The sequence below is a fragment of the Seriola dumerili genome, unplaced genomic scaffold, assembly GCF_002260705.1.
Source record: "Seriola dumerili isolate Sdu_G_001 unplaced genomic scaffold, Sdu_1.0 BDQW01000189.1, whole genome shotgun sequence".
Classification (NCBI taxonomy): Eukaryota; Metazoa; Chordata; class Actinopteri; order Carangiformes; family Carangidae; genus Seriola; species Seriola dumerili.
In genome coordinates, this window is record NW_019174444.1 from 3,642,080 (window position 1) to 3,666,611 (window position 24,532).

The following is a 24,532-nucleotide window of genomic DNA, read 5'->3' on the forward strand; positions in this document are numbered from 1 at the left end:
ACGAGCAACGAGCAATCAGTTGATGAACTTGTTCCATCACTGAGACGCACAAAAAGCATTCTGGTAAGCTCCTAAAACTTATTTAAACAGTATGAGTATTTAGTTGATGGGCCCTTTCCCCCAAAAGCTTTCCCCTGCCATTTGTTTTTCTACTGTGTCAACAAAAAGGGGAAATCATATCTCCATGTCTCCCTTTTTGCAGATGGATAGAGTGCAAGATTTTGCTCTCTACGATTCAAGCAATGACAGCACAGAGGGCACTTTCATTTCTAAGCCTGAAAGGGATTCACAGAGGCCGAGAAGAAGCTCTTGCCATCCTGTAAGCCTTTTTTTGATTCTTGTATGTGTTTTCATGACTGTGAACATGTCTGTGTTCTTGCTTTTTTAGACTTTATTGTATATATGACATATTCAGATTGTTTTGAAGGTTTTTAATAGGGATGGGCACAATTACTCGAGTACTCGAATACCCGTTCATGACATTATTATTCGAGTAACAGTTCACTATCTGTGCTGGGACTGGGAATGTGAACCTAGAGAGAGAGAGAGAGAGAGAGAGAGAGAGAGACTCAAGGAAATTTAATCGAACGCAACTGGACTTGGTTATATGTCTCTGAAGACATTTCACGTCTCATCCAAGAGGCTTCATCAGTTCATGCTCATCTGACTAGGCTGGACTAGTCCGGACTAGTTACAGTTAAAGTATACTCAGATTTTTGATACTTAATATGTTACAAAATGAGTTATTGACACGTGTGTTTTGTTTGGTTTTTTGGGTTTTTTTTTTAAGTTTCAGATGAATCATGTGGAATCAGATGACTCAAACATAGATAGTGAAGATGAATACATTCCATGCCCCATGGACGAAAGCACAGAAAGTGATAGCAGTTTGGAATTAACCCTAGAAGATAAAAAAAGGAACAAAGGTGCATCTAGTGAGAGCAGAAGAAAGTCTTCCAGTCAGAGCAAGTTTAAACCCAGGGAGAGTGGAAGTGTGTCTTCCAAGCAGAGAAGAAGCAGGTCTTCCAGTCAGAGAAAGTTTAAGCCCAGGGAGAATGGAAGTGTGTCCTCCAAGCAGAGAAGAAGCAAGTCTTCCAGTCAGAACACAAGTGAGTCTTCCAGTCAGAGCCAGCTTGATTTTAGCCAGAAGAGAACCTTTGAAACAAGTCATGACCCCACACAAAAATTTCCAAATAGCAGAGTTGATGGGAATGAAAAGAAAATAGTGGCAACATATTATAAAAAGGATGTGAGGGTTTCAATGCCTCTGGAAGAAGAGCAGTCTATCTATGTCAGTCCAGCTTCAAAGAAGGAGGATGGATCTAGAAGCTACAACAAGAAACATTTCTGCTTTTATTGCAGAAAGTTTGTCCAGAAAATGTCAAGACACTTGTGGCGTAAACACCAAGATGAAATGGATGTTGCAAAAGCATTCAGTTTTCCAAAGAACTCAAAAGAAAGAAGACTGCAGTTAGACTATATACGAAATAAGGGGAACTTTGAGCACAACAGTGACGTTTTGGAGACACTAAAAGGCAAACTCATCCCATGGAAGCAACCACAGAAAAAATCTGAAGGACAGGAATTTGCACATTGTATTCACTGCTATGGCTTGTTCTCAAGAAGAGCGATGTGGCGGCATTTTCAGGTATGTAGCTTCAAACCTGAGAGTACTAAACCAGGCAAAACTAGAGTTCAAGCTTTGTGTGCTTTCACTGAACCTGCTCCACCTGGATTTAACAATGCTTATTGGAAGTTCTTAAGTGTTATGAATCAAGACATGATTGCTATTAAATCAGACCACTGCATTCTCGAGTATGGTTACAGACTGTTCAAGAAGAATGAGAAGATAGTCAGTCAACACCATTATATTCGGCAAAAACTGAAAGAGCTTGGCAGGCTGTTTTTGGAAGCAAGAAAAGTTACACATGTGAAGACCATCCAAGAACTCATAAAACCTGAACAGTACACTCAGGTTGTCACTGCTGCAAAGAGCCTATCTGGATTCAGTCAGCAAACTGGCAAATACCAATGTCCGTCTCTTGCTTACAAGTTTGGACACAGGTTGCATTCTTTGGCCATGTTTATCAAGTCCGAAGGCCTGAAAAAGAAAGATAAACAAGCTACTCAAGATGCTGAGGAGTTTGCACAGCTTTATCAAGAAGATTGGAGATTTGACATTGCAAGCCAAGCATTAACTCAACTTGACCAGACCAAATGGAATGCTCCTCAACTCTTACCTTTCACACAAGATATCCAAAAGCTTCATTGTCATCTAGCTGAGAAACAGCAGCAACATTTGAATGATCTGCAAGAACACCCGCCCCCATCAAACTGGAAGGAGCTTGCAAAAGTGACCCTGACACAAGTTGTACTGTTTAACCGCCGGAGAGGAGAAGAAGTGTCCAAGATGCTTCTGTCTGCGTACCTATCAAAGGACACATTAGACACACATGGTGACGTTAGCTTGGCCCTTACACCGCTTGAACAAAAGCATTTTGTAAGGATTACAATCATAGGAAAGAGAGGAAGAAAGGTTCCAGTTCTTTTAACCTCACTCATGAGAGTGACTTGATGCTCTAACTGAGAAGAGAGAAGAATACGGGGTGCTGTGTGAGAATAGATATCTGTTTGCATTACCACACTCTGTCCATTACATAAGGGCTTCTGACTGCATAAGGCAGTTTGTGAACGAATGTGATCACATAAAAAATCCTAAAGCATTAACATCAACAAAACTGAGAAAACATATCACCACCCTCTCTACTGTTTTGAACCTTAAGACCACACCAAATTAAATTTCTCTGAACTGCCATTCATCTGTAAAACCCAGCTCACACCAAAGATTCAGGACAAGACAAAATCATTTTTGAATGTTGCAGGGAAAAGTTGCAGCAGTGTGAAAAGGTCATTTGCAGAGCATCTGAAGCCGTTGCAAATACTTTATAAAGATCTGTCTTGGCAAATCTCCAAGTGCAGCTTCAGAAATTATGAATGTCACCATGTTTCTTTTGCCAATTAAGAGAGACAGCACAGAACAAGACAGGTGGTGATGTTAATTATGTTATGGATAAATAATAATAATGATATGTAATCATTATATATGCTATGTTCTACTTCATTACAATGGAGAGGAAGTATAAAGCACCAGCACTGACACAGAAACATACGGTAAACAGGACAGATATATGGACAGAGGAGAGGGAGAATAAGCTGACCAGCTGTTTGAAGAACCTCTTTCACTCAGTTCAGTCAGACAACTCTGGATTAATTTAATGTGTTTTATTGGTTATGAATAATTATTATAACTAGCAGCAAGCAAGTTGGCGTCAGGCTCTGTCTTGATATATTCATTCCCTGAAATGATCTGCCTGATAGATATTACTGGGAATGAATGGTAAGATCCCCCCAGGTTTTAATAGAAACAGCCCACAGGTGGATGCTGGGGAGGAGGTGGGGTTGCAGACTTAATGGGCAGAAGCCACAGCAGAATTATAAGCATAGCCTGAGCATATGGCAAGTCAGCGGCATCAAGCAGCAAAGGGAAGATCAGGTAAGCAGGGAGGTTTGAATAGCCTGCCCTAACAAGTGAAGGGAGCATGTGACTGATCAGCTGATCAAGATTTGGTGCAGCTCTGAGTTGTCTGCACCTTTGGTGATGGCATGCATTTTTACCACGGATCATTTTATAAAATCTGTATACCCTTGATCACTGCTGTCACAATCACAACAGTTATTTGATTAATATCCTTATCAAGCTACCTTTACTGACTACTTAATATTAGGGTCGACATGCCTGCTTCGCATGGTTGAATAAACCTTTTCTGTGTCCAGATGTCAGTATGCCAGGAGAACAGGGGTCAGAAGATGAGGTCAGCATGTCATCCCTGCACGACTGTACCTCCACATCACAAGTCCAAAACCAGGGAGTGTCTCTAACAGGTGAGCTTGAACGATTAAAGCAGATTGATCTTTACCACTCCTCTTTAAGAGACACAAATGCCATATACTAAATTATTTTATAAATTAAAATCAAATAATCGCTGTACTGACAGTTTCTTCATATTTTATGTCTTGTATTTTTTAATAAAGTTCTTTCTGTGTCCAGGCTAGCCTCCAGCACATTCTGTCAGGATGCAAGGTGGCGTTGACCCAGGGGCGCTTTAGATGGCGCCATGATCAAGTGCTAGCCAAGTTGGCAGAGCTCCTGGAAGGATGTAAGGTGGCAGCAAACCGCACTCAAGATACAACAAGGCCTGCGCTAGCTGCCTTTGTTAAACCAGGCGAGATGCACAGAGCACCCACACAGGAACTTACCATCCTGAGATCAGGTAAGGAGTGGCAAATGCTGGCAGACCTAAGAAGACAGCTGGTGTTCCCGAGAGAGAGCATAACAACTACTCTCAGGCCAGACATTGTCATGTGGTCTGCAGTGGAGAGAGCAGTCCACATGATTGAACTCACCATCCCTTGGGAAGAGGGCATGACAGCAGCCCATGAGAGGAAACACCTCAAGTATTCTGAGCTGGCAGCGGAGTGCCAAGAGGCTGGCTGGAGAGCCAGGTTGGAAGCAGGGGCTTTGTTGGCAATGCGGCAATCCAACTGCTCCGCAGTGCTGGGTTGACGGGGTCAAGCTTGCGGAAGGTGGTGAAAGAGTTGGGAGAAGAGGCCGAGAAGGCGAGCTACTGGCTGTGGCTTCGGAGGAAGGAAAGTGGATGGGGGCTAACACCCCATTAAGGGCAGTTGCAGGGAGTTGCGGGGAGACGTCCCCATACGCCACTCATTTACTTTTAAGGTCTTTTACCTTGCTTTTAATGAAAATGGTCTATTGGTTGCCTTGAAAATTAATGTTGATGGTTATATCTTTGAATAAAAGCATGTCTCTGAATTCTTAATAAACCTAAAAGAGCTTCCTACCCACGAAGGGAATAAGACCTATATATATATATATATATATATATATACAGTGCCATGAGAAAGTATTTGCCCCCTTCCTGATTTCTTAGTTATTTTGCATATTTGTCACACTTTAATGTTTACGATCATCAAACTAATTTGGATATTACACAAAGATAACCCAAGTAAATATAAAATGCAGTTTTTAAATGATGATTTAATGTTTTAAGGGAAAAAAACTATCCAAACCTGCCTGGCCCTATGTGAAAAAGTAATTGCTCCCCTTGTTAAATCACAAACTAAGCGTGATATCCAAATATTTTTGAAAGCTGAGTTCAATTTCAGTGTCCACACCCAGACCTGATCACTGCCAGATCTGTTGAATCAAGAAATCACTTTAATAGAACCTGTTTGAGAGAACTGAAGTAGGCTGAGAGATCTCAAACAGCAACATCACATCTCTGATCAAAGCTCTGCAAATTGTCAATTTAATCAAAATGTAATCTTTTTCTGCCTACTTAGGTAAGCAAGCTGCTGTGAAACGTTGGACACCAGAGGAAATTGCTGCAGTAGAAAAACATCTGAAGAGGTTCATGGTGAGGCAAGATGTTCCAGGTAAAGTGGACTGTGAGCGTTGCATTTCTGCAGAACCGCAAGCGCTGCAAAAAAGAGACTGGAAAGCAGTCAAATATTTCATCTAAAATAGAATAACTGCCATGAGAAGAAAATTAGAATGAGAGCAGTTCACTGATCAGAGGTATGGACACACGTTTTCAGTTTGACTTGGCTTGTGTTTTCAGTCTGTTGTTTACAAAGATGTTGGTTACATAATGTAGCTTTGAGTATTCAGTATTTTTTGTTTATGTTTTGTTTTGTTTTCCTGTAATCATTAGTTGCAGCCCTAGTTCAGTCTCAATTTTGTCTAGAGCATGTTTTTTGTTTTTTTTATAAATGGACAAAAAAGCTGCTTCTTTTTTTTTCCGTTTTGGTTACCGTTTTATCAAAGTGTAAAATGTACTTGCTCCTTCAGGATAACTTGTTGAAAGCATTTTATTTTATTGTTAGCCTCATAGCATAGTTGCCTCAAGTCATATTTTAAGTTTTTTTTTTTTTTTGCACGATAATGCACGGTGAATCAGCAGTATTAGAGTAGAACTAGGAAGGTTTCACAATTTGGCCAAAATAAGACTTATGCAAGGCAATTATGCTATGAGGCTAACGTTATGCAATGTGAAAAACTGTGCTTACAGTTAACTCCAGGGTGGAATAAAAAGAAAAAAAAAAACAGTGTTAACTCAAAATTAGATCTTAGGGCTCATTAATTTAAAATAGTGAAGTGCTGAAGATCATTATTTGATTACCATGCTACTACCCTGTCTTCCTGTTGATGATCTTTTGTTAAGATGATAGCACATACAGTAGTTAATGAGCTAACAAGGCATGTGAATTTGCAGGTGTAAAGGGAAAAGAGATGGAATGAAGGAAGAAGAGAATTTAATTTGAAATATAGATCCTTAATGCAGTCAGTGTCTATGTGCAATAGAAACGCTTAATGGGCCCCAGATAGTAACTTAACACCCTGCAAAGATATAAAAACAAGAAATGTGTGTGTGTGTATGACACTGGACCTCACAAGTACTTTAATGAGTGTGGTTCAGTTTGATATTATTGTCAGTCTGTTAGAAAAACATTTAAGTTCATTGAAATCGAAAAATAATATCTATAGCCTAAAGGCTATAAAAATGATAGTCATTAAAGTAGCAGGCTGGACTTAATGGTGTAGTCAGCTATATACATATATATATATATATATATATATTTATTTATTTATATATATTTCTTGTTTTGATCAAAATTTCCTTTATTTTTTCTTGCAGGACATGGTTTGTTTGCAGTAGGTTCATTCTGCAAAGGAGACTTTGTGGTTGAATACAGGGGTGATTTGATAGATAATGCTGAAGCTAAGAGGAGGAGAAAAGTTTTTCATCCGTCATGTTCTGCATTTTTCTTTCTCTTCAAGTGGAGAGGGAAAGCATGGTGGTAAGACTTAAAATTGCACCTCATCTCTGGTATATTCCTTTATGTACTTTGTATGAATTGTTAAATTTGATATATGCTTGGACAATCAGTGTCTGCCATTTAATAATGTGACACTGCAAGGTAAAGGAAATACATTAAATGTCTAAATATAGCAAAATGAAGAGAAATATCTTGCACAAATCCTGGGTAAGACGTTATTTTTGAAGTAAAATTGTTTTAATTTTCCTCTTTCTCTTGTCCATTTTAAGTATTGATGCATCCCGAGAAGATGGTTCATTTTGCCGCCTAGTGAATGATGAACATCCAAATTGCCGTATGAAAAAATTGAGGTGGAGGGAAGCCCACACTTGTGCCTTTCTGCTCTAAAAGACATAAAGGACGGTGAAGAAATTACGTATGACTATGGAAGCGAAGACTGCCCATGGTGAACGCAAGTATGTCTGATGACTGCACAGTAGTTGAATGTTTAGAGTTTGAGAATGAATCAAAATAACATTGTGGGTGAAAGTGTCTTCGGAAGTGTTTGCACATATTTTGGAAATTTTGGACAGATATTACTCCTTGTGAGGGTTATGTATTGTCAATCAGGTCATTCTTTAATTTAATCCAAAAATTTAATAGTCTTTTCCTTACAAATCACTGCAGATAACTCTGTGTGCCATGGATACTTATCCTTTAATTGTCTTTACGCATGTTGTATTGAAGATGTGTGACAGCAAGCACAGGTTGACTCATTAGTCTGAAATATTACAGTTCAATTTGGAGATTTCTTGTCTTCTGAAGTCTGATGTTTTGGCATATATTTAAGTTTAGAGATCCTCAAGAACATGTCTTGATTTTCCTACTAGAAAGTGTTCAGTGTTGACATTACATCGACCTAAAGGTCTTCATATCTATGTCTTTTCCTTACAAATCACTGCAGATAACTCTGTGTGCCTTGGATACTCATCCTTTAATTGTCTTTTCCTTACCAATCATTGCAGATGACATTGTGTGCCATTGAAACTGAGCCTGCCAAGAGCTCCCATCCTGCTGTTGTGTCTGAGAAACGGATGGAAGAAGCTTCAGGTTCACAGGACTCTCCTCAACAGGTACATTCACCTTCATCACTTGACGATTTCTTTAACAGCCTCTCTAAGTTTGGGTTAGCAACTAAAATACAGCAAATGAGCTCATTGTGAGGGTTATGTGTTGCCAATCAGGTCTGCTAACAGCTAAGTCCAATGCCTCAGTGTGGCAAAAGATAACGGGACTTTTAAGATGGATGTGAACCTTTCTGGATTGTTTCCCTGGGGCCAATTATCACGGTGATCTGGCACATTTACGATGTCCCCACAGTGCACTCTTTATATTAATATTAGTGTTCAGCATAAACCTGAGATGCTTTGTCCCCATGAAGACTGATAACATGGTGTGTGAAATGTCCCCATTACGCATGTTGTATTGAAGATGTGTGACAGCAAGCACAGGTTGACTCATTAGTCTGAAATATTACAGTTCAATTTGGAGATTTCTTGTCTTCTGAAGTCTGATGTTTTGGCATGTATTTAAGTTTAGAGATCCTCAAGAACATGTCTTGATGTATTGTAATGCTATGTGAATTGACCTCACTAACCCTCTTGTGTTTAAGATATTACAATCACATATTATCCATCCCAATTACATACCTTTCATTTTACAATGAGAATTGAGAACTGTAGTAGCCTCTCCAACTTCCACTACTCTGTAGCAGACTCCACTTTAAAGGTTTTCCATGTGCTAATTTTTTGCAACCATATAATTTTTCTTTTCTTTTTAATAACTTTACAATAAAGTCTTTTTTTTTTTACTTCTTTTTTTATTTCTTCCTGTCGAATGACTTAAGATGTTTTTTGTGTTTTCAGATTCAACATGACTTCTGTAATGAAAGTGAAAATGTTTTACCGAAACTAAGACAGACATAAAGCATTATTGTAAGTTCTCAATTAAGTGCCACAATCAACATCGTGTAAGTGTTCCACATATTGTCATAAAGTACATGATTTAAGATGATTGTTTAGTTTAAAGAAAATATGTCTAAGTTACCTTTTTTAATTTTTATCTTTCAAAAAAAATCTCTTAGATGAAAGACACATGTCTAGAGGACACAGAACTCTTGTGATAGCATGTCAGACAGCAGAGATGATGAAGACGAGTACGTTCCAAGTTCCTGCACAGACTCTGAGGACAGTGATGCTAGCATTAATGTCACCCCAAGAAAATCCCTATGTCTTTATCCTTTGCTAAACCCTGGATCAGATATGCCCACTGAATGTGACACCACAACACCTGGCCTTGACATCAATCCCGTTGTATCTGAACTCAGTGTAGAGGAAGAACCCTGCTCTGACCTCACTGTAGACGAAGAACCCTGCTCAAGTCAGGACACCAATGACAGCCTAGTAGTTAGTGCTCACCAAAATAAAAATGGCAAGAGGATCTACAATAAGAGACATTACTGTCTGTATTGCAGAAAGCCATATGCCAAAATGGCAAGACATCTGGAACATGCACACCAAAATAAGGTGGATGTGGCAAGAGCTTTTAGCCTTCCCAAAGGGTCGAAAGAGAGGAAAAAACTACTAGAACATATCCAGAACAAAGGCAACTTTGCCCATAATGCCACTGTAATGGAGTCAGGAAAAGGAGAGCTTATTCCACGTAAACAGCCATCAAAAGAAGCGCAAGGAAGTAATTTCATGCACTGTGCATACTGCCAAGGACTTTTCACACAAAATGTTCTGTGGAGACATATGCGGATTTGTAAACTCAAGACTGGACCAGTCAGCACAAAACCTGGCAAGAACCGTGTTCAGGCTCTATGTGTATTCACCAGGCCTGTGCCCTCACATATCAGAAGGCGGCTGTGGTCAGTTATCAGTTCCATGAATCCAGATCCTGTAACTGAAATAATTAAGAAAGACCATGTCATTATTGAATATGGGGAGCACTTGCTCAATAAATGTGGAATGACATTAAAAAGTCAATAGTGCATCCGTGAAAAAATGCGTGAACTGGGACGACTGTTGGACAATGCCAGGAAACATACCCCATTAAAAAAGATGGAGGATTTAATTAATCCTGCGAATTATCTGGAGGTGGTCAACGCAGTCAAAAGTATTTGCGGCTATGAGAGCAGGACCAACACATTTGCCATTCCATCACTGGCAACAAAACTTGGAAATGCCTTGGTAAAAGTGAGCAAGCTCTTGAAAGCTCAAGGACTAATTTCCAACAACCAAGAGCTGGTAAAGCATGCATCCGAGTTCCAAGAAGTGCACAATGAGAAATGGAATGCAATGGTTTCTGCAACAGCACTACGGAATATTGTTGAAGCAAAGTGGAATGCACCCACTCTAATGCCGTTTACTGAGGATGTGCAAAGAATGCACCAGTTTCTCTGTGACATACAAAAAGAATGCAGCATCACACTGTCTGAAAGTCTCTCTACAAAGGCCTGGACGGACCTGGCAAAGGTGTGTTTGACACAGATTATCCTCTTTAACAGACGCAGAGAAGGAGAGGTGCCTCTGTCTGCTTCAAGGGACACATCTGATCACCATGAGGATTTGGACTGGGCTCTGTCAGAAGTGGAGAAAAAGCTCGGCAGACATTTCTCCAGAATTGTCACCAGAGGAAAGCGAGGTAGACCAGTTCCAATTCGCCTGACTCCGAAAATGCTCCATGCCTTGCAACTCCTCGTTCAGCAAAGAGAGGCCTGCGGGGTTCTTCAAGACAATATTTATTTGTTTGCAAGACCTGCAGCTTTGTCACATCTTCGTGGCTCAGACTGCATCCGTGGCTTTGCCAAAGCATGTGGTGCAAAGTGTCCCAAGGCATTGTCATCAACCAAACTGCGAAAACATGCAGCAACTCTGTCAACAGTACTGAACATGACTGACACGGACATGGATCAACTAGCCAACTTTCTTGGTCATGACATCAGGATCCACCGCGAGTTCGATAGACTACCAGACAAGACACTGCAGCTGGCAAAGATCAGTAAAGTTCTACTCGCTCTTGAGAGTGGGAGATTGGTTGAGTTCCATGGAAAGAACCTAGACGAAATCACAATAGATCCAAATGGTATATTTGATTGTCACTTTATTTAATTTATTGTCTATTCTTTTTGTCTGACCGTATGTATAAGCTTGTCATGTCTCCTGCAGAAAATGTTACTGTTGATGGTATGTAGTAATTCATGTAAAAAAAAGGAGTAAGATGGTTGTTTTTAAGGTAAATTTCCTACATTGGTACTGAAGTTTCATACTAGTGTAGTATACAGTGTAAAGCATCCTTAGTGTGATATTGCAGTTTTGTAGTTCTTTAAATCAGTTTAAAGCCTTCAGCAGCCTTACTTCCCATTTGTTGCTCCATGATTAAGGCTACCTGTATATGCAACATCTAACCAGCTGCTAAGCAGCCAGGTTTTTGGAATTATTGAGATTCATGGAAGAATATTTTCATATTCTTATTCTAAATGTCTTACTGTTAACTATGAAATTTGTCCTGATAAAATCTCAAGTAAATGTTTAGTGTTAGAGAGGTACCAAGCAGGATTTTTCCCGTGGCTATGCTACATAATTATGATAGTTAACTACATGACTTGTGACTTGTTACGAGTGAGAATGGAGGCTCTGCCTTCCACCTGGCGTCTCATGGCTGAAAACTAACTTTGCAACATCAGTGTAGTACTTGGCCACCGCCCTGGTGTCCCAGCTCTCGTCTCTGTGCAGACAGTCCTGTGGCACATTCCTCCAAAGGTGATTTTTTTCTCCCTTTATAATTATTGGAGTAATATCACTTGATTTGGAGACAGGAGATAAATGAAAAAATGACTCCCACCATCTTTCACCCCTCAGTCTGGTGGCCCCAAGTACTGATGGACTGTAACTGAGTACATTTGCCTGTACTGTATTTCAGTACAAATTAAGTTTTCATTTTCCTAACAAGTATCCATTTCATATATAGGAGACCTTAGAGAATATGGAAAACATGTAGTGTTTCTGGTGGGCATGAAAGGCAGGGAGAGCAGCTTAATGAAAGTACTGGATGGCAGACTGAGACTGGATCATGAGCAGGAAGTGCAGGCTGGTTTAACAGCAGGGGAAAAGAGGTGATGCAGGCAGTGGTTGGTGCAGAGGGACAGAACTCTGAAGAGATCTGTGGAAAACTTAGTGAGAGACACCAAGGCCAAACTACAAGGTGCAACAGATAATGACAGTTCAAAATGTGTGAGAGGTGAGGACAGGGCTCCATGTGGCTGTCGAAGCCTATAGCGCCATAGTTATAAAATGGTTGAGGGCTACCTGAACCAGCCCTTACTAAAAGTTCTTAAGTAGTAGACGGTTTAAAGCCTGGACTTAAATGTAGATAGTGTCTGCCGCTCTGACTCATGGAGAGAGCTGGTTCAAAAGTAAAGTCTGTTTTTAGAGATACTGGGAGTCACTAACAGGCCTGCATTCTGGGAGCAAAGTGCTCTGGTGGGACAGTAGGGAATGATGAGGTCTTTCAGATAAGGTAGAGTATCTCAAAAACTAGAATGGCATATGATGTAGGTTTATGTCAGCTGTAAACTGATGACTGAGAGCTGAACACGGATCAAATGAATGAGGACAGATGCTTATATTAGCCCTGATCACCCTCATAATTTCACTTGTACTGTATGTACCGACACAGGACTTGGAACTGTAGCTTCTCCTTTATACTGTTACTAAAACCTTTATTTTTGTCTCCTTACAGGTGGAGCTCCACAGAAAAGAACACCTTGGCAGGCGACAGAGGTCAGGGCAGTAGAGAGGCAAATGAATCAGTTCATCCGATCTTGTACTGTACCATCGAAGAAAGACTGTAAGCAATGTTTTGTGTATTGTGGTTTAACTTTGTAATAAGGTTTCATCTCATCCCAAGTGCAATATGTATGAACATTTACTACATTATTTGCCTATTTCAATATAAATATATGTCCCCACTAGTAACATACAAATCTATGTGAAGTATGCAAATTTATGCAAATGCAGGAAGTCCCCATATAGCATGGGGAAACCAGTATGACTTCTCAGTTTCGACTTTTCAAAGGTTTGAAGGCGTGTTTAGGCTCACTAACCAATGGCTGCTTTACCTGATTTTTTTCACACTTGTAGGACCTCTAGAAAGGGTAGTCCCCACAAATGATGATTGCAAATTTGGTCCCCATGAATTATGGAAACCAGTATGTGTGTGTATGTGTGTCCTCTGGCTTAACAGAGTCTCTTTTCACATCAAAGTCTCTCCAGTTGGCACCAAATAATCCCAACTGGTTTCTGTGGCACACACACGCGCACACACACACACACACACATTCTTTCTCTCTCTCCTCTCTGTACCAGTGGTGCCATGCTCTACGATTCTCTTTTCATCAGCTCAAACACCAAAACAAAAGCTGAGCTGAGAGCGGAGCTTTGGTCTGTGGACGCTGCTCACAGCTCAGTTTATCACCTTCAACACTCCTCTGTGATCACCAGATGACCACGGTGCACAGAGGCTCACATCACCAACATTTGCCAGGTAGCAGGAAGTAGCAGGAAGCTGCCATTGTGTTTTTTTTGTATCCACCTATTCTTTGTCTCTTTGTATGTTTTCACAGCCCCTCTCATCTGCAGATCCTCTTTTTATGAAGACATCATGTGAGAATCTGTTGTAATGACCTTTATGAAGTGCTCATTAATACCAACACTGCAGCAACGTGCAGCTGCACAAAGGAAACGCATCACGCCCTGAAACGCTTCAGTCCACTGCTGCTGAGAGAAAAACGAGCTGCTGCCTTTTACAACTTTTCCCGCCTGCCGGAATTAAAGCGGTCAAATCACTCGTACCAGAGTCTATCCAGAGACTTCAGAGGGCATTAAACCGCAGGAGGAGGAGGAGGAGGAGGAGGAGGAGGAGAGGAGGAGGAGGCCGTAAAACGCAGTCAGGTTTTATAGGAGGCCGTAAACAGGCAGGACGGGGGGCAATGCAGGAGAAAAAGCAGGTCTCTTCTGGTCTTTCACCCACTCACTCCTTTTTAAACATAAAACCTGGTCCTGCCTCACTGCACACGGGTCAGGTAGTGGGGGGGTGAACAGGTGGAAGCTCGGCTCATGACGTATATGAACTACTGTTGAACAAAACAACACATTCGAGCTTTTCATTCCATCTTACCTGCTGCTTTTAACTGCAGACAGGTTGATTTTTATTAGTCGACCTTCATATTCTACAGTTACACGCACATGGAGGATATTTACAACGAAATAAACATCGGCTTTTAACCTCTAAAGAGAAAAACAGCAACAGCTTTATTGTAACTGAATTAATTAAAGTAACAAGTAAAGTCAAAGCCGGTTAAAAAAACAAAAGAAAAACATTTTATTTGATCTTTCTTACAGTTTGATTTCCTGTGTCACCTTTAGTTTTGTTTTCCACATCAACATAAGTGAGGCCGGTTTTCATTTTGTGGGTGTGTGTCTGTTGCTGCTGCTGTTGTTGTTGTGCTTTTTCTTTCACGGCTGACAAGTAAATCCTCCTCGGCTCGGCGGGAGAAGCCTCTCGGCTCAGCGCGGTGATTCCAAGGCCAATTAGGCAGCCAGTAAAATAAAAGCTTTATTGACAACAGCTCTCCCCGCGACGGTGCGCCTCGCTGCAGCTCTTCACTCCGTGACCCCTCCACCCCATCACAGATGTATCCCCAGAGCTGCAGACTGCAGTTTAACAGAGCGTCCAGGTGGGTCACCGCCGCGCACCATCAAAGAAACAGTGCGCTGCATCCTCGCGGTCTCCCAGGATCCTCTGCTCCTGTTTTATTCATCACCGTCTGCCGTGTTTATTTGAATTACCTTCTCCTTTCACTGGGCAACTCGGCCGCTTCGCCCTATTCATCAATTTAACACAGGCACTGTGTGGACCTCCGTAATTGACTTTCAAAACAGGGACAATAAATCTCACCTCCTCCACAAACAATAACACTTCAGAGATTAAAGACATTAGCATGCAGCGGGAGGAGAACGTACAACACTCAAATACAAACAGGAGGACAACAAGGAAAGGAAGCAAGGAAGGAAGGAGAGGAAGAAAGAAGGAAGGACAAGTATGAAAGGAAGTAAAAAGTGAAAAAGTAGTTTTTTTTTCACACGTCAAGAATGAACTTCAAAGTAAATATTTGGATTGAATTTGAACTTATAAGCATGTTTCCTGCAGAGGCGCCACAGAATGAACAGTTACACAAACAACATGTCTCTATAGATCAAACTGTCTTCTTCTTGTTTTACTCTTCTCCACGTGGTTGGCTGTTAAACGCTTCCATTATAAACTCTGAAGAGGCCAATGTTACCGCGGCGACGCGGTGCAGGAAAATAAATGAGTAAACAGCAGTTTAACACTGCTCTGACATCACACTTCGCGTGTCTTTACAAGGCAGTTGTGTTTGTTTATCTGCTGTGTATCTCACTTTCACTGCCACTGCATGTTGTTAGTGTCCGATGCAGCTGTTTAATTGACAGACTGAGCTGCTGCCTCCCCGCTCGTTACCACACTAATTGGCATGCAGCCCTGCGTCAGGCCGCGTGGAGTCGCAGTGAGGGAGGCCCACAGACGCACTGCACCGCACAGCACTGCAATGCTGACTGTGAAGCTGGAAGTGGGACATCGTGTGTGTGTGTGTGTGTGTGTGTGTGTGTGTTACTACATGCAAAAACTCTTTCTTGTACTTGAATCAAGTAGGAAAAGAAAATTGAAGACAGCATGAGTGAGTTCAATCTGTTTCCAATAAAAAAATCAACTTGTTTTAACAACATTGTAGAAATGAGTCACTTTCCTGAAAGCGGTGCTGTGATCAGAGGCCAGCCAGAAAAGAACAGTGTGTGTAAAAAAAGAAAAGAGTGAGATATGTGAACATAAAACCAGAGGGAACGACTTGTTCAGGTGGCGGACGAGAGGAATCAAAGAGCGACAGGAAGAGAGGAGCAGCCAGACGATGTTCTGCCAATTCACAACTCCACATTTCCACATTCACGACGCACATTTCAGACACACTGCAGAATGACACACTGCACAACACACGCACGCACACACACACACACACACACACACGCACACACACACACACAGGTGAGTGAAAAGATCACAATGCAAATATCTGTGACAGGACTCATCCTGCTCAGTTTCACAGTGACACAGCTGTGAACCACCACATATACAACAATGGAAACAACAAAACTAACTCTGCTCTACTTCATACGGTGTGTTTTCAGTCTGAAATTCAAACTTCAAGATTGTTTTCATCTCAAAACACGAGACCAAATCATCTGCAGGTAGCAGCAGGTGGGACTGGTCTGGCCCGATGTCAGCACCTGGAATTGAACTAGTGTTCTTCTGCTGTTTATGAATCTCAAGTCTGGCAGCCAGGCAGGATTTAGGCTGCTGGGCCAAGATATTTTGGCAGCATGTGTAAGAAAATAAAAGAAGGATTGGTTTCAGTTTTATTGAATATGATGAATCCGAAATTTTTCCACTTCTTATTTAATCCTGATCCTTAACAGCTGAGAAGGAAACAGAACAACAACAGTTTCCCTCCCTCTTCTCGTCTCTCTTCATCTTCACACTCAGACATAAAGACATCTGCCCTCCGCATGGCTGAGTCTCTACAGAACAACATCTCAGTGCCTCCTCTTCACTCTCCAGCATTTATACTCACTCACACACACACACGCACCACTGATGGCCATTTCAGTCTAAACTAAGAGCTACTAGTCGAGCTAAATATAAGTCTACAAATGGGGCCATTTAGCCCGGTTAGCTTGTGATGCCGCCATGGCGCTCATCGATCCCCTGAACTCATCGAACCACGGTTAAGCACGGAGCTGATCACACAGCCTGTCGGCACCAACACACACCTCGGCGAACACACACTCATCATTACACAGTCGCTCTGACAGGCTGGCAATTACTGCTCCGTGCGTCTGCCGTTCCTCTAATCTCTCTCTCTCTCTCTCTCTCACACACACACACACACATTGTGTTTGATCTCCCCGTCATTATCCAGTGCGGTGGCGTTTCATCACGCCCTCAATCGCATCGATCAGCTGCCCCACTAGCCAACGACGCACCTCTGAAGACGAGGAGATGCTCACAGTACACAGCGCTCAATTAAAAACCGTGATTGCTATTGACCACAAGTGTTTTATATGTGCGTGTGTGTGTGTGTGTGTGTGTGTGTGTAGGTCAGCTGAAACATACACAATAGAGAACGACAATCTGAAGGTGATGAGCTGCTCACTCATATTCACGTTACTGTCAGTCTGGGAGTGAACGAACACTGGTCGATTTCATGGTTCTCACCCAGCCTTTGTTTGTTCCCGTCACCCATGAATGGCTTTTATTTGAGACTGTGCATTAATTAAACACCAGCTTTAATTAAAAAATGTTCTTGTGGTTCTGCAAGAGTCCTACGTCCTCTGAGAGATATCTGCTGTTCACATAATCCGGTTGAAATTTATATACATTTGTCATGTCAGTTGTCCTATTGACATTTAATATGTATTGATTGATTTGCAAATGGCAAATCATACATTGAGTAACATGCAAGAAAAACCATTCCACCGTCAAAGTGTCTGGTAGCTGCCTGTAGCCTCTGAGCTGCTCAGTGAATTCAATTGTTAGTTGGTTAAGATGAAAAGACAGAAAACGTCCTTTCATTCATCATTTACTCAAATGAAAGCTAGCTTAGTGACATTTTCATAGCCTAGCCCGTTAGCTTCGGCTGAACTCTGCCTGAACTGCAGCTTCTCTGAATGGATGTTTCCAATGCAGCTTCACTTGCTTAACACAAGTCAGTGAATAAAATAATTCAAAACACAAACTACTTGTGTTTGTTCAACTGCTGCTTAACGCTATGCTAAGTACCACCTGCTACCTACATTGGTATGGTCTGCATCTTATTCTCAACTTGATGAAACTGTTTCATAAAGTCAGCCTAAACTGGATCATGTGATCAAAGTTGACTGATCTATGTAAACTTGTCACCGTAGGAACAGTGGTTAAATAACCTTGGAAACCATGCGCGTTCGCCATAGGTGTGGCTCTGGTACTTCATTTACAGGTGGAGGGAAAACCCACGCAGCTCATTATTTTCAGTCTTGCCACCACTGGTCTTTCCGGTATATATTGACATAAAACCATAGGCTATAGTATGCGTGTGTTTGTGTGTTTTTGTGCACCTTGTTTTTATGGAGACCTCTTTGAGTTTCAGACTTTCAGAGCAAAGCCATCTTGTCCCATCCTCACTTCCTCAAAGGTCTGTTTGAAGGGTTTAGACTTGGGGTTGGTTTTTATGTTAGGTGAAGGTGAAGAATATGATGAAGGTGGTCTTCTTGTCTGACACTAAGTACCATTTGCTTTTCTTGACCAAACTCCAATCAAAAGTCTCGGTGCAGAAGCGTCTGCGTCTCGTCCTCTGGTTTACATCTAATTGCCGTCCTCATTTACATGAAAGAGAAACAGAGTGCGGCGAGCCACGGGGCTCATCTGCAGATAAAAAGGCGTGATCTGCCTTATCACAGCGAAGCAGAGCGCCACGTGCCATTAGCCATCAGCATGAACTCTGATTACCACAACGCTTTTCCTATACAGCTGTGGGTAGATAGTGACGAGAAGCGCATCAGGGATTCATTAGCTTACTGTCATAATTAATGGTGTACAGAGCTGGCAAACAGCTCTCCTCAGGGAGGGGTAAGGAGTCAGGTAGGGAAATGTGGGAGGGTGTTCACAATCACACAGTGTCAGATAGTGTTACGCATTGATTAGTGCAATAAGCCCTGTTAGACCTATTAGGTATCACAACTGATTAAATCATCGTGGCTACTGGGAGGGAACTGAACTGTTCCGGACAACAAGTGGAAGACGAGGGTAAGGAAGACAGCAGGAGAAGAAGAGGACCAGGAAGTTATTTTCCAACTCTCTCCTCTACAAACTTCATATAATTCCTGACCAGAACTAAAAGTGCATAGTGGGTTTACCCAAAACTTGCTGTCTGACATCCAGGCTGTCACAAAATGTGCCGAAAAACCAAAACTATGACCTAAACGAGGCTAAAAGGTTCCATAAAGTTTGCGAGTTTTGTCAGTCTGACATTGCGATGATACCATCAACATGTTTCTAAATACAAAACCCACCTCAAGTCCAGACAACTCCTGTTCTTAAAAGGTATCCTGTGGAGTTTTCTGGTAAGCAAACACAAGTTTCCATACAGTGTTGTGTATGTGTGTATCCTTAAGTTTTATAATCCAGCATCATTTGCATCCATGTTTACCATCTTGCTGTCTTCTTCTTCACTGTCTTTGTTGGTGCATCCCTGCACTTCCTGGAGTCATACTGACACCTGAGGCCTGTACTACAAAGCAGGATTTGAGGTTAGCGAGGTAACTTCAGGTTTAACTCAGGGTTTTCGGTCCTATGACGGCAGTTCACTACTTACCGGGGTAAATCACTATGGTAACTTAGCCTTAACTCCTTACCAATCCTGCTCCAGAGCAATCTAACCCCCACTTTAACTAGTTTTCCAGTCCTTGCTGCTTCACAACATGCAGCCAGGCTAAATGCGCACTCACAGACTCATAGATTACAGTGACTTATTTGTGACTTTATCTGAATTGACCAGTGAGCCCTGATCAACCCTGCTCCTGAAAACACCCTCAGCAGTGTTGTTCCAGAGTCCTGACATGAAGCAGGGTGTGCCTGAATGTCAGCAGCAATGGAGGCTGCAGATCTGTTAGCCCCTCTCTGCACAGGCCTCCCAGCACCGCTGCTAAACCTCCACTGCTACTGGTGATTTGTGACTGCAGGAATGTGGCATGTCAGGACGCCAGTGTAGCAGCCAATCAATTATTCAGGACAGATACAGCCTTATGCGGTTGAAGGATGTTGGATGGATAGATGGATGGATGGAGAGGAGGGAGGGACAAGTGGCTCAGCCAAAACACATAATATAACTAAGAGCATCAGCAGAGGGAGCAGGGACAGATGGAAATGAGACAGATATTTACCCGAGCCCGGAGCGGTATGGATGTTATTTATATAGGACGGTCTGAACCCCACTCCCATAAAAGAGACGGGCAGCCAGACAATTAAAGAGAGCGGAGAGGCGGCAGAGGAAGGAGAGGAGAGAACACTGCTCTGCGTCTGACCTATTTAGCAAATGAAGAGCCATAAACATAGCAGATCTGAACGCGCTCTGCAGCAGACAGCCAGGGCTAAAACAGAGCTAACCACCCCGACCCTGTAAAAAGCCTAATCAAAGTCTGCAGGCTTCAGAATAGCTTTTTAAGTGGGGCAGCGTGTTTCGCAGCGCTTTCTACATTTGGTGCCCGAGCCCTCTCGTCCTAGTTACCGTCTGTTTGTGCTCAGTCTTAAATAAATCATCAAAAAATCCATCTGCACTGAGCAGATACACACAGCCTGCATACTACTGTACAGTATGTTCTCAGTCCTCTGACTGGAATTAAATGGAGGAGATACTGTGAGAGATAATAAACATGAATATGGTGCTTCGGGAGTCTATAGTGCGCCACAAAATGTCTGGATGTTTCTGAGAACTGCAGAGTCAATAAGAAATATGGTCATTGATCCACTGCTCCCAGAGGTCACGCAGCAGTTCATCGTTTACGTGTCGGTGGGTGCAGCTTCATCATGTCGAAGTACACCTAAGGAGTCTGGTGCCATAAAAAAATAAGACTTTGGCAAAGGGGTTGGTGTTTAAAGCATAATTCCGGTTTATTGTTAATGGATTTTGTTGTCCAGCAACATTTCCAAAACACAATCGCAAAACCACATGCAGGTTGGAAACACCTCCCCATGTTAGCCGAACATATTTGGAGGAGAAGGCAAATGGTGAAAGTATTACCCAAAATGCTCTTTGTAAAAATCCATCACTGTTTAGAGACTTCCTACTTCAACTTTTTGTGACATTCTCTTTCCGTTCGACCTCAGGTTTCCCAATTCATCACATTCGGATATTGAAGCCATGTTTCTGTGCTCCCAGATATCAACAATAAACTTGATGAGTACAGTGTTATTATGGCCAAGACATGATGTGCAAAACTACAAAATAAGACCAAAATTGTGTTAAACTGAGTCTTCCTGAAGGTCAAATTGGGCCAAGCAACAAAAAGAATCTGTACCGGGAATCCTCCTCAGGAAGGGCAGTTCCGTCTCAATCTGGAGATGCTTATCTCAATATTATGTAACATGAACCCCTTTTCTGAACCTGGTCGCAAACCAAGAAACCACACGTCCAGTAAAGCTGTAATACAGTCTGTGTTCAGAGGGAAAACTCGAACCGACCATCGCAACATCTGCAGAGACAAAAACTACCAAACCTACGACGGTAATGTATGAGCAGATCCACAGATTATCATTCGAAACCAACTTTCTTCCACAGGACAGAAGACTAACACGTCCAATGTGACCTGGAGACTGGGGGCTGGGGGTTTGATGCAGGTTTTTGAAAGAGGGTTTCAGCTGGACTGGAAGTGTATGATCAGAGAGTATCAGCACAGCTGCAGGTTATCAGACTAATAAGAAGCGTGCAGGTACTGAGACTGTGAGGTGTACACAATATACTACTACTGACGGCGCTCCACCATTGAACTGGTTGGAGGCAGAGATTTCCAAGGCCTATATAATAAATCAGAACGATCTGTGTGGATGGATACCACTAGAGGAAAGTGAGAGAGTATGTTTGTCTGCTAAACCTTTAACTGTAAAGTACCCTTTATGTGGTTTGAGCGCCTGTTGTGCATTGCAATGCAGAATAACAGTCTGTCAACAGCACACTTAAAAATGCAGTCTGGCATTAGACTGGACCGCGTAAGTACACTTAATGTCATCATTCTTCACTGCAAATGCACAACAAATCCAAAGCACAGTCAGAAATAGCAACTGGCACCATAGGCACCTGGAGCCCATTACACAACTATGGCACTCAATAGAGCACATACCTCCACCAAGGCCAAACAATCCTACACATCTGTCAGATACAGATTATTACCTGGATCTGCACCAGACTGCACAAAATCATAGATCTCAACAACATCAATGTGTCTTCTAACATCAAGAGCCAAACAGTATTTTTCGGAAGAACTGACAAAAGTGCCAAAAAAATGCTCAATGTCGCAAAATAAAGAGATGAAAAATTCCTTCATCCACCCGTTTAACCAGATTGGAACCCAAATGTAACGAGTTTGTCACTGACCCGTGTCCCATCCCTCCACAAAGTTTGGTGCAAATTGGCTCTGTACTTTTTGTGTAATTCTGCTGAAAAACATGCAGGTTGGAAGTAGTAGCAGCCTCATGTTTCCTGAATGAATGTTGTTTGCAAGTTGCAGATAAACTGTGAGTCCTGCGGGGCTCATGCCTGCTCATGCAGTGGTGACAATTATAACATTTGTTTTGATTGGTAGGACGAGATTTCATGTTGCACATGTGTTGAAATGGGCCCCAAGGCACCAACAAAGCCTAACAAGAGAAGTTGTTCAGGGCTGTCACTTCCCTCCATTTGAATCGCCCTAACGCTCACAAAGCATTCGTGTAACGGTTTGAGATGTTTGTACTTTATCAAGCTACAACACCTGTTCATTTTTGTACAACTTGAAATTTTATGCTCTTTAACTCAAGTGTTCAGAATCCGTCAATCAAATTTGTTTGTGCAAACAACACCAACATGATTGATAGCAACTGAAACCAGACAGCAGATGACAATACCACACACACTCACACACAAAACGCTGTCTGAGCAGAGCCACTCACACCGGTACTGGATACATCTGAAGTCCAGCATCAGGTTCTGCAGCCAAAACTGGATCAATGTTACATTTTTGTTCTATTAATGTGGATTTCATGCAAAGCTGATAGAGAGAACCCAAACAACCACATGATATTTTCAATCCTCTTGAGGCAGCACTCACCTGAAGGAGCAGCTGCTCCGGGAGGCTGAGGCCCAACGGAAGTCTGTTGCCCCCCAGGGGTCGGTGGTACAGGCCTTGGCCAGGATTTAGCCACAGGAGGGCCGACTCTCACCACCCCTACGTACTCCACAAAGGTCCCTGGAAAGTCTCCCTTCTCCTTGGTCCTCTCGTTGGTTCCGTGCAGCCAGCCTTTGGGGCTGCGCTCGTCCCCCTCCTGGTACTCCAGTCCCGCCGTCGCCATCAGCGCAGCTTTTGGGACGGTGAGCAGGTCACCCGGCTGGAGGCTGATGTCATCACCACGTTCCCGCTTGTACTCAAAGAGCGCCCGGTACTGGAAGCTGTCAGATGCCATGGCAACGGGAGATCATGGGCTGATGCCGAAACCAAAAATGCAGTTGCTGCCTGAAATTTTGCTGCTTTAAAAGTACACGCCTTGAAAAATAGCAAATGGAAACTCTGTCGGTTAAAAATCCCTGAGATGAAACTCAAACTCAACCTTGACCTGGGAAAAACCTGTTACGCCACCTGAGATTTGCTGTGTCGTGCTGACTTAGATGATAAAAATCTGATCCCTGAGGTGGAATTTGACACCTTCTGACGAGCAGGTCCAACTTTCTTCATCCAAAAACTCAAGAGAACTGAACAGTTGGCTGGTCTTTGCTTTAGTCCTGTAGGTTTTGGTTAAAAGTCCATGCAGTTCTTTAGAAATCCACAGTATGAACCCAGACTTCAGTCACAGCTCTACAGTCTGAGGCCTGCAGGCTTTTGTGATCCAGATGAAGAGACAGACTGACCAGCCACCACACTGTGCCTATGATAAAAAAAAAAAAGGGAGAGGGGTGGTGGAGGTGGAGGGGGAGGCTGGAAACTAGAGGGTGGCACGGTTTTGTAGGACGGGGTGACCTCCAGACGAAGCCCCAAAGCTTCTGTGGGTTCTTCTGATTCTAATGAGAAAGTGTTCGGTGCTGATACTGAGTCAAGCCAGACACACTTACACACACTCACATACACACACACATACACACACACACACCTGAGGAAATCCACTGCAGTGCAGAATTTGGCTTCTTATTCAGAGTGCCCCTGTGTGCACTCTTCAGCATGAGATCCTGCCGCGTCGCCTTTTCTGGTCTGTGCAGCCCCCTGAAGCTCCTGCAAACTTCAAATGAAGTTAAAATGTTAACATCACACACTTTTACCAAGTTATTAGATATTTAAAGCAGGGACATGTTAATTTAGCTCAGGCCTTAGAGTGAGACAGACAAATCTGTGGTCTGGGCATCAATTTAAAAATTTTAATTTGAAAATAATGTAATTTTAATGCAGAGAAAACATCCTTCAGTCCTCTGTTTGCTGGCTTACAGAGAGACGCTGAGACTAACAGTTACAACAAGCGTGACTAGGCGAATATGAACTTCATTCAGACAGCGTGCGCGACTAAACTCGCCCTGCGCCAGTATGCCCCGCTGTCTGCTGCCCGCACACTCACCGCGAAAACTGCACAGACGAGCTCTCTCTCCTCCACCGACGCCTCGGTGCGCGAACCGTCCGCTTCCGCACTACCCGAACCCCGCAGAGAGGAGCCCAGACATCCGCGAAGCCCCAGT

General features: G+C 42.5%; 1 protein-coding gene across 2 annotated transcripts in view; it reads right to left on the bottom strand.

Annotated features, from left to right (window-relative positions):
• pik3r3 (phosphoinositide-3-kinase regulatory subunit 3) overlaps positions 1–23,277 on the bottom strand; it is a 220,279-nt gene extending 197,002 nt beyond the window's left edge. Inside the window, exons 1-4 of one of the 2 annotated variants that reach the window (XM_022753003.1) lie at positions 22,963–23,277; positions 22,353–22,360; positions 3,704–3,715; positions 3,235–3,260 (exon numbers count right to left, since the gene is read on the bottom strand). In XM_022753003.1, coding sequence (XP_022608724.1) covers positions 3,235–3,260; positions 3,704–3,715; positions 22,353–22,360; positions 22,963–23,277 — 361 coding nt within the window. The remainder of the gene's footprint in view (positions 1–3,234; positions 3,261–3,703; positions 3,716–22,352; positions 22,361–22,962) is intronic. The other variant, XM_022753002.1, reaches the window with a different exon arrangement.
• Positions 23,278–24,532: the final 1,255 nt, after the last annotated feature.